This window comes from Salminus brasiliensis, chromosome 6, assembly GCF_030463535.1.
Source record: "Salminus brasiliensis chromosome 6, fSalBra1.hap2, whole genome shotgun sequence".
Classification (NCBI taxonomy): Eukaryota; Metazoa; Chordata; class Actinopteri; order Characiformes; family Bryconidae; genus Salminus; species Salminus brasiliensis.
This window is the reverse complement of record NC_132883.1, coordinates 5141075-5156700: the sequence shown is the minus strand read 5'-3', so window position 1 is coordinate 5156700 and position 15626 is coordinate 5141075. Positions and strand designations below refer to the sequence as shown.

At 43.0% G+C, this 15626-nt stretch overlaps 2 protein-coding genes across 5 annotated transcripts in view; one reads left to right on the top strand and one right to left on the bottom strand.

Annotated features, from left to right (window-relative positions):
* pcsk1nl (proprotein convertase subtilisin/kexin type 1 inhibitor, like) overlaps positions 1–4815 on the top strand; it is a 21195-nt gene extending 16380 nt beyond the window's left edge. The window contains exon 3 of the mRNA XM_072681416.1: positions 45–4815. Within this exon, the coding sequence (XP_072537517.1) occupies positions 45–435 (391 nt within the window). The 3' untranslated portion in view covers positions 436–4815. The remainder of the gene's footprint in view (positions 1–44) is intronic.
* Positions 2733–15626, bottom strand: lhfpl4b (LHFPL tetraspan subfamily member 4b). Of its 4 annotated transcripts, none has more exons than XM_072681418.1 (5): positions 14621–15626; positions 12209–12647; positions 10146–10379; positions 9333–9388; positions 2733–8960 (listed from the first exon to the last, which is right to left on the bottom strand). In XM_072681418.1, the coding sequence occupies exons 2-4, from the start codon at positions 12630–12632 to the stop codon at positions 9363–9365; spliced, it is 684 nt and encodes a 227-aa protein (XP_072537519.1). In that variant the 5' UTR covers positions 12633–12647; positions 14621–15626; the 3' UTR covers positions 2733–8960; positions 9333–9362. The 4 variants fall into 4 exon arrangements, with proteins under 4 accessions (XP_072537519.1, XP_072537521.1, XP_072537518.1 ...); XM_072681420.1 differs by having other exon boundaries at positions 10152–10379; positions 14621–15625; XM_072681417.1 differs by having other exon boundaries at positions 9338–9388; positions 14621–15624.

Genomic DNA, 15626 nt, shown 5'->3' with positions numbered 1-15626 from the left:
AGGTAGATGAATGTCCTGACCTGTGTTCCTGCTGCTTCACTCAGGTACATGGTTGAGAAAATCCTTTCCAGCCTTGCACCGGGGAACCAGGCGAGCCCCTCCAACCGGCGAGCCAAACGGGACGTGAGCGCCGTGGCCAGCAGCGTGCGGGGCGGAGCTACCCCTCTGAGACGATCCAGGCGCTCTCTGGACTCCGTCCCCATGCCCTCCCCCAACTCTGAGGCCTCCCTGCTGCGGGTGAAGAGGCTGGGTGATGAAAATGATGATGACGGTTTTGCTGGTCAGAGCAACAGAGCGCCCCACGCTGGCCTACAGAGGATGAAGCGCATCGACACAGACCTGCCCCCTCCTCCGAAACAGAGCCGCAAGCGCCGGGCGGTGACCTATGACCCCGACCTCATCGCTCAGCACATCCTGCAGTACCTACCAGCATAGAGAGAGGGGGAGAGAGAGAGGGAGAGAGAGAGAGAGAGGCAGAGAAAATCATCTGATTACAACAGATTGCAGAATTTCGTGCTGACATGACGACTCCCTGTCAACCGCTTTTGTCCAGCAAGCCAGTGTATCTGCTCCAACAGTATAATCAGTCATAAACACATTTACTTATCTACGCTTCATGCCTCTGCATATGAGCAGAATGAGATTCGTATAGAAGTTTGCAGCAGCTGCACTGATGCATCACAGTACCTGTGAACCTGTCATGAATGGTAGCTCAGATATGGCTAACAAGATTATTCAGTTCCCTCAAGTGCAAATATCTCTTTTATTCCTGATTAAAGCCCTAATCAAGCTGGATTTGTTTGTGGGGAGGTTCTGACTGATTAGCTCAGTGCTTTTATACCAATCCTATACCAAGCAGTAGTTTTAGAAGATTCCAGGGGAAATTTGCTACCAGAACCTAGCTCCTTCCCCCAAAACCTACCAGTGCTAAAGCCCACCTGACCAAAGTTACATAGTGCAGTTTCCGGCGTGCTGAGACTGGAGAAGCCACTGTAAAGATGCTGTTCGTGTTATTACAGGTCAGTGTATCATCAACATGATTTTAAAGCTGCTATTTTAAGGTAAAGTATCACATATTGTTGCTTTAAAAACAAGAAACAAAGAATCTTCTCCCCCATTTACTTGGTCTGGGTGGTAGAATTTGGCGTCCATCCTCTCTACACTGGGAGAGCATTAGCAGGAGGTGAAGGAACCTTACAGTACATTAGAAAAAGAGAGGGCTGATTCTAATAGAAGCCACAGTAAATATCTTAAACCTTTAGTTCTCAGAGGTAATGAGTTCAGCCACTGAGGCGACGTGTAAAACTTTTAATTTCAGACCCCCTTCAATCTTCTTCAAACAAATCCAGTCTGAATAGAGCTTTAGAACAAACGTCTCAATAATATGAAAATAATAAAGCACCAGGCCATTTGAAAATCCAGCTACAGCTACAATGAGATCACCTATAGGACATCAAGGCTTTCATCAGTTCTAAACGATGCAGTACTTCGTATCCCACAGCTAGACGTGAATTATATTGAAGATAACCATCAAACCAGGTCCCATCTTCAATCCTTACAACCCAAAGATTCGGCCAAAGTGAAAAACCAAAGTAGGTTTAGGAATAGGGATCATCTCCTCCACGTTGCGAATGTGCATGGGTGTTTTGTGTGTGTTTTGCATTGCTTCTGCGTCCACCGTGTAACCCTTTCCACCACACAAGGCTCTGAGATGCAGAGTTTGTTCCCAGACAGGCAGAGCTTACAGTCTTCTATCGATTTCTCTCTCTAGCACACAAAGGTCTGGTGCCGTCAGGCCGCAACACACATTAATCCACCAAGCGTTACTGCTGCTGCCTGCTGGTGTGGAGACACAGTTCTCTCAGAGGCCTGTGAGTCCTCCTGGTCTTTCACTGCAGTAAATATGGGTCTTAATGGGTTAGCTAGATAACTTCACCCATGTGTCAAGATTGTCCAGTCTAAGCACTGATAAGGAACACCTAAGGGCCTGTTCAAACCTTTTGCTCAAATGATCTAGCTAACGTATCAACTATGCTCAAAAACATCCAAATTCAGCTTTTATATTCATCAATGCATTTTAAAGCATTGACCCTGTGTACACCTGCTCACTTCATGTGACTAGTATCTGGATTGTATCCTGATCAGATTTTAGCCTCATGCATTTACACTCACACTCACTCGTCTTCGGTAAGTCAGGCCGAAATATGCAAATCTGCTGATTGCACTGCAATTATTACTGGTGTTTAGGTTGTGCTGGTGGGGGTTTTGGTTGTTGAATGCATCTTGGAGAGATGGTTGCATCTACCCTGCTATAACATGTGACTCAAATGCATCTCAGACCTCCTCCTGAACTGGTTTGAGTGATGGGATTTGTATGACATGTAACACCCACCTTTTTAAGAGTGTTTCTAAAGGTTTAGGCCTTTAGCAGTGCAGAAGGTGAAGTTTTGTCCTGCCATACTCAGACTTATCCTGCCTCTTGCATTAGGACTGGCACTAGGCAGTCCTATTGACGATCTTGGAGGGATGGATTGTGTTTACTCTTCCTGAAGTGGTTTGAATGATGGGATTTGTATCTGGGTTAAATGAGTCTTGGGTGGGTTTACACTTGCACTTTTATGAGGCTCGGCCTGATACAGATATCACCCTAATCCTCAAGATGCATGAAGTGACCAGGTGTAAACAGGGTCTGTGAGTAGCCTTTTTGGATGAACTTAGCCCATGCTTAGTAGTTCAGGAAAATCTCTTTTTATTGGTGAATTTATTTGGCACATACATACAGAAACACAAAACACCACGGTTCATAAGATGTCTAGTCTGGTCGGCTTTAGCTTAAAGACACTGTGTTTCATTGGTGCTGCAGCTGGTATGGATGCTAACGTACATCTGCGGTATCACACACTGAGGCGAGCAAAGAATCACAAAGAATACTGTCAGCTTAATGAAATAAATATGAATAAGTGAATCATATAACCAAACACACTCTTAAAAATAAAGGTGGTAGGAAGGGTTCTTTGAGCGATGCCAAAGAAGAACCACTTTTGGTTTCATAAAGGACTGTGTATGTAAGAGCCTAAAGAAGCTTTATGTTGGTAAAGAACCTTTATATCAAGTAAATGACCTTTCTTTAGACCTTTAAAAGGTTCTTTACACTCTATTACAAACATAGTTTCTGGAACCAAAAGTGTGGCACCCACCTTCTTTTAAGAGTGTATCTAAATGGTTAGGCCTTTAGCAGTGCAGAGGGTGAAGTGACAAATGCCACCTCCTGCATTACGACTAGTGCTAGGCTGTCCCTTTGAAGGTCCAAGATCCAAGCCAATCTGAGTGCCCTCAGAAGTCAAGGCCTGTCTGACCATGCACAAGATAAAATATCATCACTACTAACAGAATTTGGCATTAACATACGGTAGCACTTGGGTGATCTGATCTTAAGTGGGCAGCATTAACCACCTCAAAACCACCTCAAAGTTCAAACCATCTTTGGAGGTGGTCCAGGATGCATATAAGCACAGTTGTAGCGTGAATGCTAACATCTCAAAGCATCCCCAAAGCAAGAAAAATGACCACCTAATCATCTGTGTCACCACAGCAGAGAAGAGAGCCGCTGCTTAGGACTTTCTTTCTCTGTGTCTTCTCCTCTTTCTTTGTTAGAAGGTTGTATTAGCCGTCCATTAGCAGTGACAGCAAATGTAGCCTAGTGAGAGACCCTCTTTCAAGCAAAATCTGACCACATGTTTCACATGTAGACGCTGGAGACGCATGTTTGAGGCCCCTGGAACTGTTCCAGTGGTGGACGTTTTTTGTCTTACTGTCCACATGTGATCAAATCACCCAAGACAGATGTTAATACCAGGTGCAAACAGGGCCTTAGCTTGTTAGGAGAAGCTTGAAATCTATGACTGTAGAAAACATGGACGCCGTGGTCCCGTATCCTTCCGTTCTGTAGAAATGAAGCCAGCATCGTTCACCATGTTGTCTGCAGAGGCTGTGCAGTAGAGACCAGAGGCGGGGCCAGACTCACCTACTTATTTGTTATACCCGCCCTCTTCTCCCATCCAAACTTGTCTGTCAGTCACTTAATTAAAGTGTAGCCCCGCCTTCTTACTAATAGAACAGAGTAACGGGTTAAGAGCTTTCTGGGGCCTGAAATAGGCCAGTATTAGACCATGGGATGGGTGGAGCTACACCAGACACTAGACCTGTGGTTGCTTCCCTTTCGAGAGAAATTAGCGCTGTCAATGCTTTCTACAGTCATTGGTTGAAACAGATTACACACCTGTAATACACTTAGCGTAATTACTTTAAGTACAAATAAAGTACTTTTAATGTAATGTGGGCTCACCTCACTGTAGATTTAGCTTTGGCACCCACCACTAACCACACACCAACCTTATCCTAGCCCAGAAAAACAAAAGGAAAAAGACACAACAACCATCCAAGTGGGTTCTCTGCTCTCTCTTTCTCTGAGCTCCTGTGTGCGTTAATGTTACTAAAAAATGAAACTCTTGACTAAACTCTGTGTGGAAAAGTCGCTGTTTGTCCTCCCCTCCCCTGCTTCTGCCGCTGGCTTTAGTGCCCGATGTGCCACCGAAACTCCTGCTGCGTTTCTACATGGCACCTTTCAGTTCCCCCTCTGATTTCCTCTGCAGAGTTTGTGCAAGAAAATACTGCCTTTCACACCATGTTACAGCTTTGTGTTTCCATTGCTGCGCGGTCATGAAATCTTGTATTAAGAAAATGCACATCGTCGCCCGGCAGGTTTCATTGTAAAGTCAGTTTATGTTAAAAATAAACTATGTGTGAACAACCAGGTTTTTGCTCCAGCTTCAGTTCTTCCTGCTTTTGTAGTTCTGTGGAATAATGTTCCTCACTTAAAGCTCAGCACTGGCTTATTCTGCTGATGCTACAGTGGAAAAAATACAGAATTCTTTATAATCCATTTGTAGTAAAGCAAAATCAATATATTATACATCTCCGATTACTGTGTCATACATAATAAACACTCCCTGAAAAGAGGTCACAGAATTACAACAGGGTTATTTTGCATTTTGTGTGACGTTACATGATCTCACTAGAAACCACCAAATAGGTCCATAGTTTTAAAAGTGTGACCTATTTGGTCTGTCCACTGGTAGTGCTGTTTAACAAAACACACTTAAACACACACACACACACACACACACACACACACACACACACATGTTCATGAATAAAAACATATAAAACACTGGGAGATCGTGGTGAAGAGAATCCTGCTGTTTATGCACTTTTAATGGATTGAAATTACTGGAGAAACGGCGCTGATTCTTCATTTCAGTGTGGTTAAGGTTAGAATAAGGGTTTAGAATAAGGGTTCTGGTTAGCTTTAGGTGTAGAGTAAGATGTAGATTTAGGTTAGGTTAAGTTTACATTTAGGTGTAGATTAAGGTGTAGATTAAGGTTAGGTTAAGTTTAGGTTTGGGTGTAGATTAAGGTTGGGTTAAGCTCAGGTTTAGGTGTAGATTAAGGTGTAGGTTAAATTTAGGTTAGGTTTAGGTGTAGATTGAGGTTAGGTTAAATTTAGGTTTAGGTGTAGATTAAGGTGTAGGTTAAATTTAGGTTTAGGTGTAGATTAAGGTGTAGGTTAAGTTTAGGTTTAGGTGTAGATTAAGGTGTAGGTTCAGATTAGGTTTGATGTAGATTAAGGTGTAGGTTAAGTTTAGGTTTAGGTGTAGATTAAGGTGTAGGTTAAGGTTAGGTTCGGATTAGGTTTAGGTGTAGATTAAGGTGTAGGTTAAGGTTAGGTTCGGATTAGGTTTGATGTAGATTAAGGTGTAGATTAAGGTGTAGGTTAAGTTTAGGTTTAGGTGTAGATTAAGGTGTAGGTTAAGTTTAGGTTTAGGTGTAAATTAAGGTGTAGGTTAAGGTTAGGTTCGGATTAGGTTTAGGTGTAGATTAAGGTGTAGGTTAAGGTTAGGTTCGGATTAGGTTTGATGTAGATTAAGGTGTAGATTAAGGTGTAGGTTAAGGTTAGGTTCGGATTAGGTTTGATGTAGATTAAGGTGTAGATTAAGGTGTAGGTTAAGTTTAGGTTTAGGTGTAGATTAAGGTGTAGGTTAAGTTTAGGTTTAGGTGTAAATTAAGGTGTAGGTTAAGGTTAGGTTCGGATTAGGTTTAGGTGTAGATTAAGGTGTAGGTTAAGGTTAGGTTCGGATTAGGTTTGATGTAGATTAAGGTGTAGATTAAGGTGTAGGTTAAGGTTAGGTTCGGATTAGGTTTGATGTAGATTAAGGTGTAGATTAAGTTTAGGTTTAGGTGTAGATTAAGGTGTAGGTTAAGTTTAGGTTTAGGTGTAAATTAAGGTGTAGGTTAAGGTTAGGTTCGGATTAGGTTTAGGTGTAGATTAAGGTGTAGGTTAAGTTTAGGTTTAGGTGTAGATTAAGGTGTAGGTTAAGGTTAGGTTCGGATTAGGTTTAGGTGTAGATTAAGATATTAAAATAATAAAATAGTTTTTGCTTGGTTACAGTAATGTTGGATTTGAAAAGTTGACTCTCCGCTGTGAGTCGACTCTGACACTCGTTTTACCAGACAAAACAACCACCGATGTGGGCATTTAACTGTGAGATCAGGCTGTAATGTTAGCTAGGTTTCCATCCATGTATTTCTATTCATTTTCACACAATGAAATTGACACATTTTGCACAGTTGCTTAATGTGATAGCAAACATGTTTCCATCATAATTTATCATTATTATTTTCTTACTGAGTAAATCATGCTCATGGATAATCAGGTGTTTCTGGTTATTTTGCTCAGATACATCTTGAGCATATCCTGACAGAAGATACTACACATACTACAACAGATACCTTTAATATCTTCTCAAAGAGCTCCTATGCAAAGAACCAGTTAACCAGGCAAAGAACCATTTAAGCATCCAAATGGTACTTTGAGAGGTCACACCTCTATATAGAACCATTGCTTTTACTAAACAAACTCTTAAAGAATCTTTCTTAAAAGACACTTTGTAAAGGTACAGTATATCCAGAGTATCGCGAGTTTGAATCCTGGGACATACAGCTTCGCCATCAGCAGCCAGAACCTGGGAGAGCACAATTGGCCGTGCTCTCTCTGGGTGGGTTGATGGCTCTTTCTCCTCTCATCCCTCCACTGCGATGCTGGTCAGCAATAGCATCTGTTGACTGATGTGTCAGAGCTGGGGATCCCATGCTTTCCTCTGAGTGTGTTGGATGCCTAGTGATACTGAATTGGCGATCACATGTATTGGAGGAGGAATGTGCTTCTCCTCACCCTCTGTGGAGACAACTGGGTAAAAACGGCAGCCTTTTATGCTGAACCTGGATGGAAACCCGGCTACTGAATAAGATGAACAGCTGGTTGAATGCTATTCAACACTAATCAGCACCTGTAGTGGACAGTGTCTGCTTAAAGGAAATGATCAGATCCACTTTCGTCAAAATCTGATTACAGATCACAGTTTACTAAGCAGGCCTACTGTTGTTAATATTGCTTGACCTGTTCTACATTAATCTGTAAAATACCTCAAGTTTAATATATTTTATGAGCCTGCAGCATGCACCACACTGACTGGACTGACTGCACAATACTGTAGAGATCTGAAATACACACAGTTAACAGCAGTTCGAGAACAAGTGAAGACAAAACATTTCTGACGGTTTTGACTAGGGCTGCCACTATCGATTTCAACCAGCCATAACATTAGTAACACTGACAGGTGAAGTAAAAAACATTGATATCTTCATGAGAATTTGAGACACTTTGACTAGAACCAAAGTGTGATAGCTAGACGACTGGACTGAGTCAAAGCATCTCCAAAACATCAGGCAGGTATGCAGTGATCAGCACCTATTAAAAGTGGTCTACAAAAAGTTCAACTGGAGAACTGGTGACAGAGTCATGGGCACCTAAAGCTCATTGATATGATCCATGGAGGCCCCACCTCACCTCAGCGCTTAAAGGATCTGCTGCTAGCATTAGCCTTGGTGCCACAGGACACCTTCAGAGGTGGTCAGATCTGTCGAAGCAGAACAAAGGGGACCTACTCAATATGAGGCAGGTGATACTAATGATATGGCTGATCGCTGTAGATGGTATCAGTGTTTGAGTCATTTAGCTGTCCAGAGAGGACATCATACAAGTTACTTGTATTACAAAGGTGGGTCAATGTAGTGTTAGGAGTCTTGCCTAAGGACTCTTACTGGTGTGGCACAGCATAGTCACCCAGACAGGGAATCAAAGCCCAGTCTTTCACATGGTGTGGTAGCTCACTGACAGGTAACCACAGTCATTTCATGTGAATTAATGAAGTAATCAGTCAAATGGTCCGAATTGTCTAAAATGACAACCAATCCCTGAATGTGCTTTTAATGATTTCACAAGAGTTTTATTGGGAGAAGACAAACAAGATAGTCTTTTTAAAAATAAATAATAATAATAATAATATTTGGACGAAAATGAATGTAAATGGGCGTGTCAATGAGGCTCTGTTTCCTACTGTAAACAGTAAAGCAGTAGGGCAATCTAAAATTCATTTGTATAAAGTGTCATTCATCAACTAATTATTGCAGATTCATCCAAATCAAGTCCTCAAATTACAGTGAGTAACTGTGACAGCCCTAGTCTTGGCTCGGAAGTGTGCTACATAAATACTCCTGGCAAACTGGCTCTCTGGACATATAAGGAAAAAGCAGAGAAGCTGGACACTGTAATGACCTTCTGTCCCTCAGCCTCCACTGACGACGGCCACTGCAGAGAGGGAATAATGTCTCTGACTCCAGAGATGGAGGACTTGGAGGCTGGAGGATACAGTTGCCAGGTGACGGTTGCCAGGTGACTGTTTCTATGCAGAGAGATTATGTAAGCAGAGCAGTCAGGGGGATGATGTCATGCTGAGGGGGAGGAGGAATCGAGCTCTTCTCTCACCATTTTTTTTCTTTCTCTTGGGGAAGAGAGGACATGATGAGAAGGATGAGAATGGTAGAGGGGAGAGAGTGCGAGAGCGAGAGCGAGAGAGAGAGAGAGAGACAGAATCAGCCATGGATGAAAGCAGCATAATAGAGGAAGATTAAAGCAGTGGGGGTGACAGGAATAACGGGATAGGAAATAAAGATAGGAAATGGAAAATAATGAGAGGAAGGAGTAGGAGGAGAGAGTGTGAGAGAGAGAGACATCAAAGTCAATAATAACTCAAGAAGAAAACATGCTTTCTGCTCATATTAGAGCAAATGTTCATCGTTGGTTAGATGACACATGCATTTACTTTGATGTTCCACACTAAAACCAAGAGTGCAGATAGGCTGGAAAACATTACCTTACCTGATGCATGTGCTCCATCAGCGGCCTACGCCTCCAGCAGTAGCCCAGTCACTGAAGAGGAGGAGGAGAAACTGACATTAATGAAGTAACACTACAGGACAACTTCATTTCCTTCATTTCCAACTGAAACACCCATTAAGTTCTTCATTTTCAGAAGATGTTTATAAGAGGAGAAGATGTAATACGTGCACTTGCATAAGTAAGGAATATACAGAGAACTAGAGCAAACCCTGGTAGACCACCACAACCGCCCTTATCAGATCAACAGCATCCAAATTTATAATATTTGTATCCAAATATATATTTATATTAATTTATATATATAAATATATTATTTTTTTGATATTTGGATATATATTCTTAATTCTATTATATGTTTTAGAATATATGGAATTCCTTTATATCCAGCATATGTTTGTCACCTATGGCCAGTACTTTACTTTGACCGGATTCTGAGGTCAGAGTAAAGGAAACAACCTCTGTAATACTTCTCTCATCTACTGCTGTAAGCACAAGCACATGCACACAGCGGAAGAGAACGAGGGAGATAAATAGAGCAAGAAGGAGAGAAAAGCTAAATCTACAGTAGTAGTTATTACGCATATTAATGTTTGTTTGACAGACGTATTTCCGCTTGTATGACGGAATCCAAACACGGTACATGCATTCCGTTTACACTTGCATTATATGTGAATGGGATCTGTACCCGACCGCCTCTGAACGTGGTTTGAGTGATCCGATCCTAAACCAAATTGGGAGAACCCATATATACTGATTGAATAAAACAAATGATAAATAATGTGTTTACCCTCACCATCCTTGGCATCATCAGGGAGCAGTGCATCTTGCCGGTTGGCGAGGACGAAGGCTAGCGTGGCTAGGATCCCAGCATCCAGCACCCCCAGCATGGCCAGCACGTAGGCCCAGTGGACTGAGCAGTTTCCTGCAGAGAAACTGGTCACACCGTCTCCACACAGCGCCCGCATCTCTGCACACTCCCAAGAGTCCGGGAACAAAACACATGCCAGCGCAAGACAGAATCCTGCCGACAGAGACAGAAGACAGATGTGGCATACAACAATCAGCCATAACATTAAAACCATATATTATATTAGGTATATATATGAAGGTGATGTGTTGGAAGCAGGAAAATGGGCAAGCATGTGAGTCTGAGACACTTTGCCAAGTGCCAAACTGATGGCTATCTAAACTAGACTGGGTCAGATCATCTCCAGAGCATCAGGAAGGTCTTGTGGGGTGTTCCAATAGTGGTCCATGAAAGGACAACCGGTAAACTGGTGACAGGGTCATGAGCATACACTGTTCACTGATGCAATCCATGAAGGTCCCGACTCACAACTTACAGGACGTAAAGGATATGTTGCTAACGTCTTACTGATACCACAGGACACCCTCAGAGGTTTTGAGGTGTCCATGCCTTAATGAGTTAATGAGCTGTTTTGGCAGCACAGGGGTTATAATGTTATGGCTTATTGGTGCATAAGAAGTATAATTGGTGAATATTTAGTTCAAGAAAATTGTCACTGCTGCTGGGTACAAATTCTGTATTTCACAAAGCTAAATTTATTATAGCTGTATTTCTAAATCTAAAGAACCTGAGCCAGGTATAAACTGCTAGCTCAGCTTGTTGGGAGCTGGGACATGACTATGGACTGGGTCAGAAACCTTCCTGAAATGAAGATTCAGCTAAAAATCAAATGTGCGGTTTTCTCCCATACCCCAAATGCAATCCATCAACCAAGACAGGCACCTGTGTAAATATGCTATTATATGCTATTCATGTGTATACATATGTTTTGCTTAGGACGAAATATCATTAGGATAAAATTTTTGTTCAGGCTGTTGAGAGCTTCATGGTAACATATCTAGTCAAGTCAGGTTTATTTGTATAGCTTTTTACAACCGTTGTTGTCACAAATCAGTAACAGCTTTACACAATCAGTAATTAGTAAAAATCAATAACATAAAAAGACATGAAAAATCTAAGACCCCCAGTAAGCAAGAAAAACTCCCTCAGAGCTGGAAGAAGAAACCTTGGGAGGAACCAAGACTCACAAGTGGGACCCAACCGATCCTCCTCTGGTCAGAACTATTTATAAATGATTGATAAAAGTTACCAAACCATCTATACTGTTAAACTGCTCTGGTGTGCAACATATTCATAATCATAATCTAATCCTCCTGCTATAATATAAAAATCCCTGTTCGGCAAATGATTGTTGGTGTGTTTTAAAGCTGCTTCTAGGATTAATTATCTGCCAAAAAACATGGCAATACTCGGCCACATGCAACAATTCAGAAAATGGTGAGTTGCTCTTTCAGCCTTCAACACTGAGGTCACTGAGGCAGTATAACTGCATACCTAAGAGGCGTTAGCCTGTGGGGAATGACTACATGCTGACAGTGAGCGACGGGTGCGGAGACACACCCAATATGCAAATAGATGATGCCAGAAGCCAATGGGGAATTTTCATTAACTGCATGTGAGTGCTGTTTAATGCCCCTGTTGTGTAAGACTGAGAAGCCCTGTAGTGTTCGTCCATGTGTCTAAGTCTAAGTCTGAATAAAATACTTAATCAGCCAGTCATGTGACTCACAAACACAGGCATTTGGCATTTGTGATTTGAAAGTGTGTCCAGGGAAGACTTTCTACTAAATTCTGGAGCATTGCTGTGAGGATTTGATTGCATTAGTGAGGTCAGGATGTTGGATGATCTCCACCCCACCTCATCCCAAAAGTACTGGATGGAGCACCACCCATCATTCCAGAGAACACAGCTCCAAATCCATTGTGTTTATTGGCTCTAGGTTCTAAGATGTAGTTTGGTAGGGCAGGAAAATCCCTCTCACCTGCAGTCAGTTGCAGCCAGGCGCAGATTTTATACACAGTGGCGGCATTGCAGAAGCGGAACAGACACAGGCAGCCCACGCTGGCCCACACCATGGTCAGGGACATGCAGACCAGCACGGCCGGAGACTGGAAGGCCGGCAGAGGGGTCAGGGTGCGGAGAGACCCCCTACACTCCGGCACAGGCCAGTCTGACTCCACACACACCTCAAATAGACCCAAGGTCCCAGCCTGAGGGGGCGTACCCCCGCCTCCACCTCGGTAGTGCAGCTCCCGCGTGCCCACCCAGGACGGCTGGATGAGGATGACCACCTCAATGACAGCGAAGCAGAGCGTGCACACGGCCCACAGGACGCCCACGGCCCTTGCACTGCGGATAAACTCCGTCTGGTACAGGCGAGCCACCTCTGTCGCGTGGGGCTGCATGACCACCGCACGGGCCTGAGGAAACGACAGTTCAGTTAGAGGGGTCCTACCAGAACCTTGCTTACATTTGATGTATTATTTTCCAGAGGTCCATTTATAATGTGGCAGTGGTGACTCAGTGGTCAGAGAGCACTGGATTATTGGTCACAGGGTTGTGGGTTTAATACTCAGGTCCACTAAGTAGCTACTGTTGGGCCCTAAGCCAGGCTCTTAATCCTTTCTGCTTCAGGGGTGTTTAGTATGGCTGATCCCAGCTTTTAAAGCTAGGATATGCAAAAAATTATTGACAATAAATGCTAATTACATATATATATATGTTTATTTTTTGGGCATCATAACAATAAATTCCCAATAAAAGTAAGTTATATTAACACTAAAACAAATTGCTGTAGTTTCAGTATTATCCTGTATTCTTACGCATTGTGAGGCAGGAGCTCTGTGGTATGGAGCTGTTGCGGCAGTAGCTGGTGGCACTTCCTCGAGGTCAGGTTCTTGATTTTTATCCCTCTGATTTCTAACTGTTCTGAGATCTTTTCAAACCCCTGCCCAATCTCATCTGCATCTACAACCTTCTTTCTGAAGGCCTCAGAGAGCTCTGGATCTGGCCCTGGTGATCTTCACCACTCACGTCAACAGTCAAGAGCAGTTCTTGTGGACTTGTGAAGTGTCATCAGTGGCAGCTCAAGTACTGTACTATTCAAAGGTAGAGTCCTGATGCCCGTATGTGTTCTGGTTCTGGTTGTGTTATTAAGGATGCATACAGTCAAATATCCCAGAATGCATTATGCACCACACTGCTGTTCCAATTGCAAGATTACTGTACAGCGTCCAATCTGTCCTGAGGAATCTGTACACTAGTCCAAACTCGGCCACTTTGTATTGAGAATAGTAGAGTGGTCTCCTTACTGACTTGTGTTTAGTAGAGTCTAAGATTAGAGGATCTTTGAATTATTAGTCTATTCAAACTAGCTGAGGTTTTTCTTGGGTAAATAGCAAAGCACTTTTGTGTTGCTCTGGATAAGAGAATCTGCTAAACGCCTTAAATGTAAATGTAATGTATTGAGAATAGCTTCAAATGTCTGGAGCTTTAATAAGAGTCTCTCCTCCAGAGTCCTCTCTAACCATGTTCTAAACACCTGCAGCTGATTTTTATTTTAGACCGTTTAAGTAGTGATAAATGTGGGGGTGTCCTAACTTTTTCCCTACAGGAGAAAATGTTTCCATTAATGACATTTTAGAAAATTATTTACATTTTAGAAATGATGCTTAACAACATTTCTTTAGGTGTATGTGTTTAGTTACATTACCCCATCTCCCAATACTGTTCAAATGAAGATCAGATGTCCAAATATTTAAATATGTTACAGACAAAGGTTTTAATGGAGTGTCCTCATTTTTTCATGTGACTATAAACCCACACAGACACTTGGTAAATGGACTTATATGGAAATGGATAAATATAGAATTATAAAATATAGAAAGTAACAGACAGGACATGCAGCACATGCAGGACATGCAGCACATGCAGGACATGCAGCACATGCAGGACATGCAGCACATGCAGGACATGCAGAACATGCAGCACATGCAGGACATGCAGGACATGCAGGACATGCAGCACATGGGCCCTTTAACATAGTGACAACAAAAGAAGTGTGTTGTTGTTGATCAGAGCATCATTTGTGAGCGTGTTCCAGCTGAACCGTCCAGAAGAAAGGCATTAAAGGTATTAAACGATTGCAGACCACCAATAATCACATGAATCCCACTAAGAGGCCAGAGTAGAACATGAAGACGCTCACAACACTGCTTCACAATATGGGGGGGGGGGGGGGGTCACACAGAGACACACAGAGCTGAATGAGAGAGGAACGATGATGCTCGCTGACCAAGGAAGGACAACACAAACAAGCCAGCCATGTGAATGGGCAGATGGGGGGGGGGGGGATGATGATGATGATGATGTGGATGAGGATGAGGAAAATCACCTCTCTCTCTCTCTCTCTTCCGCTGGCCGCTCGTCTGTGACTTTCTCTCTCTCTCTCTCTCTTTCTCAGGAAGCGAAGAGAAAAACCTCACATAAAAAAACGCATCAAGATTCAATTGTGCAGAGCCGCATTACGGGCGAGCGAGGGAGTGAGAGGGGTAAAAAAAGAAAAGAGAGAGAAAATAAAATGAAGGGAGAGATCCTGTCCTCCTCCTCCTCGCTCTGGGTTAGTGCTGGCTGTGATGAACGGCATTAACAGCAGGCCCACAGCATCGGCAGCAGAGCTTCACACACACACACAAACACACACATATGGAGGGAGGGAGGGAGGGAGGGATGACGAGGAGGAAAAAGGAAGAAGGGAATGACAGAGGGAGAGAGAGGAGGGAGGGAGAGGAGGGAGAGGAGGGAGGGAGAGGAGGGAGAGGAGGGAGAGGAGGGAGGGAGAGGAGGGAGAGGAGGGAGGCAAGGAGCATGATGCTTTTCTACTGGGAGGGAGGGGCTTCATCCAATCACTCCTCTCTCTCGCTCTCTCTCTCTCTCACACACACACACATCAGTAATGAAGAGTCTCCAACAATACAGCATGATACAGAATAGAGGTAGTTACCTTATATGTCCAAATGTTTGTGGACAGCCTTTCTAATGAATACATTTAGCTACCATAGGTTGCACACTTGCTGACACAAATGTGCAAATGCACACAGTTCGTCTAGTAGAGAAGCCCTGTAGAGAAGTACTGCCAATAGAATAGGACTCTCAGGAGCAGGAAAACATGAACCCATTGGCACCATGACTAATGCAAGGAGTGGGCTAGAGGGGTATAAAGCCCCTCAACATTGAGCTGTGGAGCAGTGGAAGAACTGTGTTTTCTGGAAAGTATTTTTGGGATGATTTGGGGAGTTTGGGATGATGAGGTGAGGGAACACTTTTAAATGTAATCAAATTCTCACAGCAATTTTCTTTCAAAATCTAGTAGAAAGTCTTCTTCCCTGGAAGGTAGAGAC

Bases quoted from the DNA above. Each gene is read 5' to 3' on its own strand.
- lhfpl4b (XM_072681418.1), bottom strand. From the start codon at position 12,632: ATGCAGCCCCACGCGACAGAGGTGGCTCGCCTGTACCAGACGGAGTTT. The intron at 10,380-12,208 runs GTGAGAGGGATT...CTCTGTCGGCAG, and splicing joins CTGGCTGCAACTGACTGCAG to GATTCTGTCTTGCGCTGGCA. The intron at 9,389-10,145 runs GTAAACACATTA...CCTCCTCTTCAG, and splicing joins TGATGCCAAGGATGGTGAGG to TGACTGGGCTACTGCTGGAG.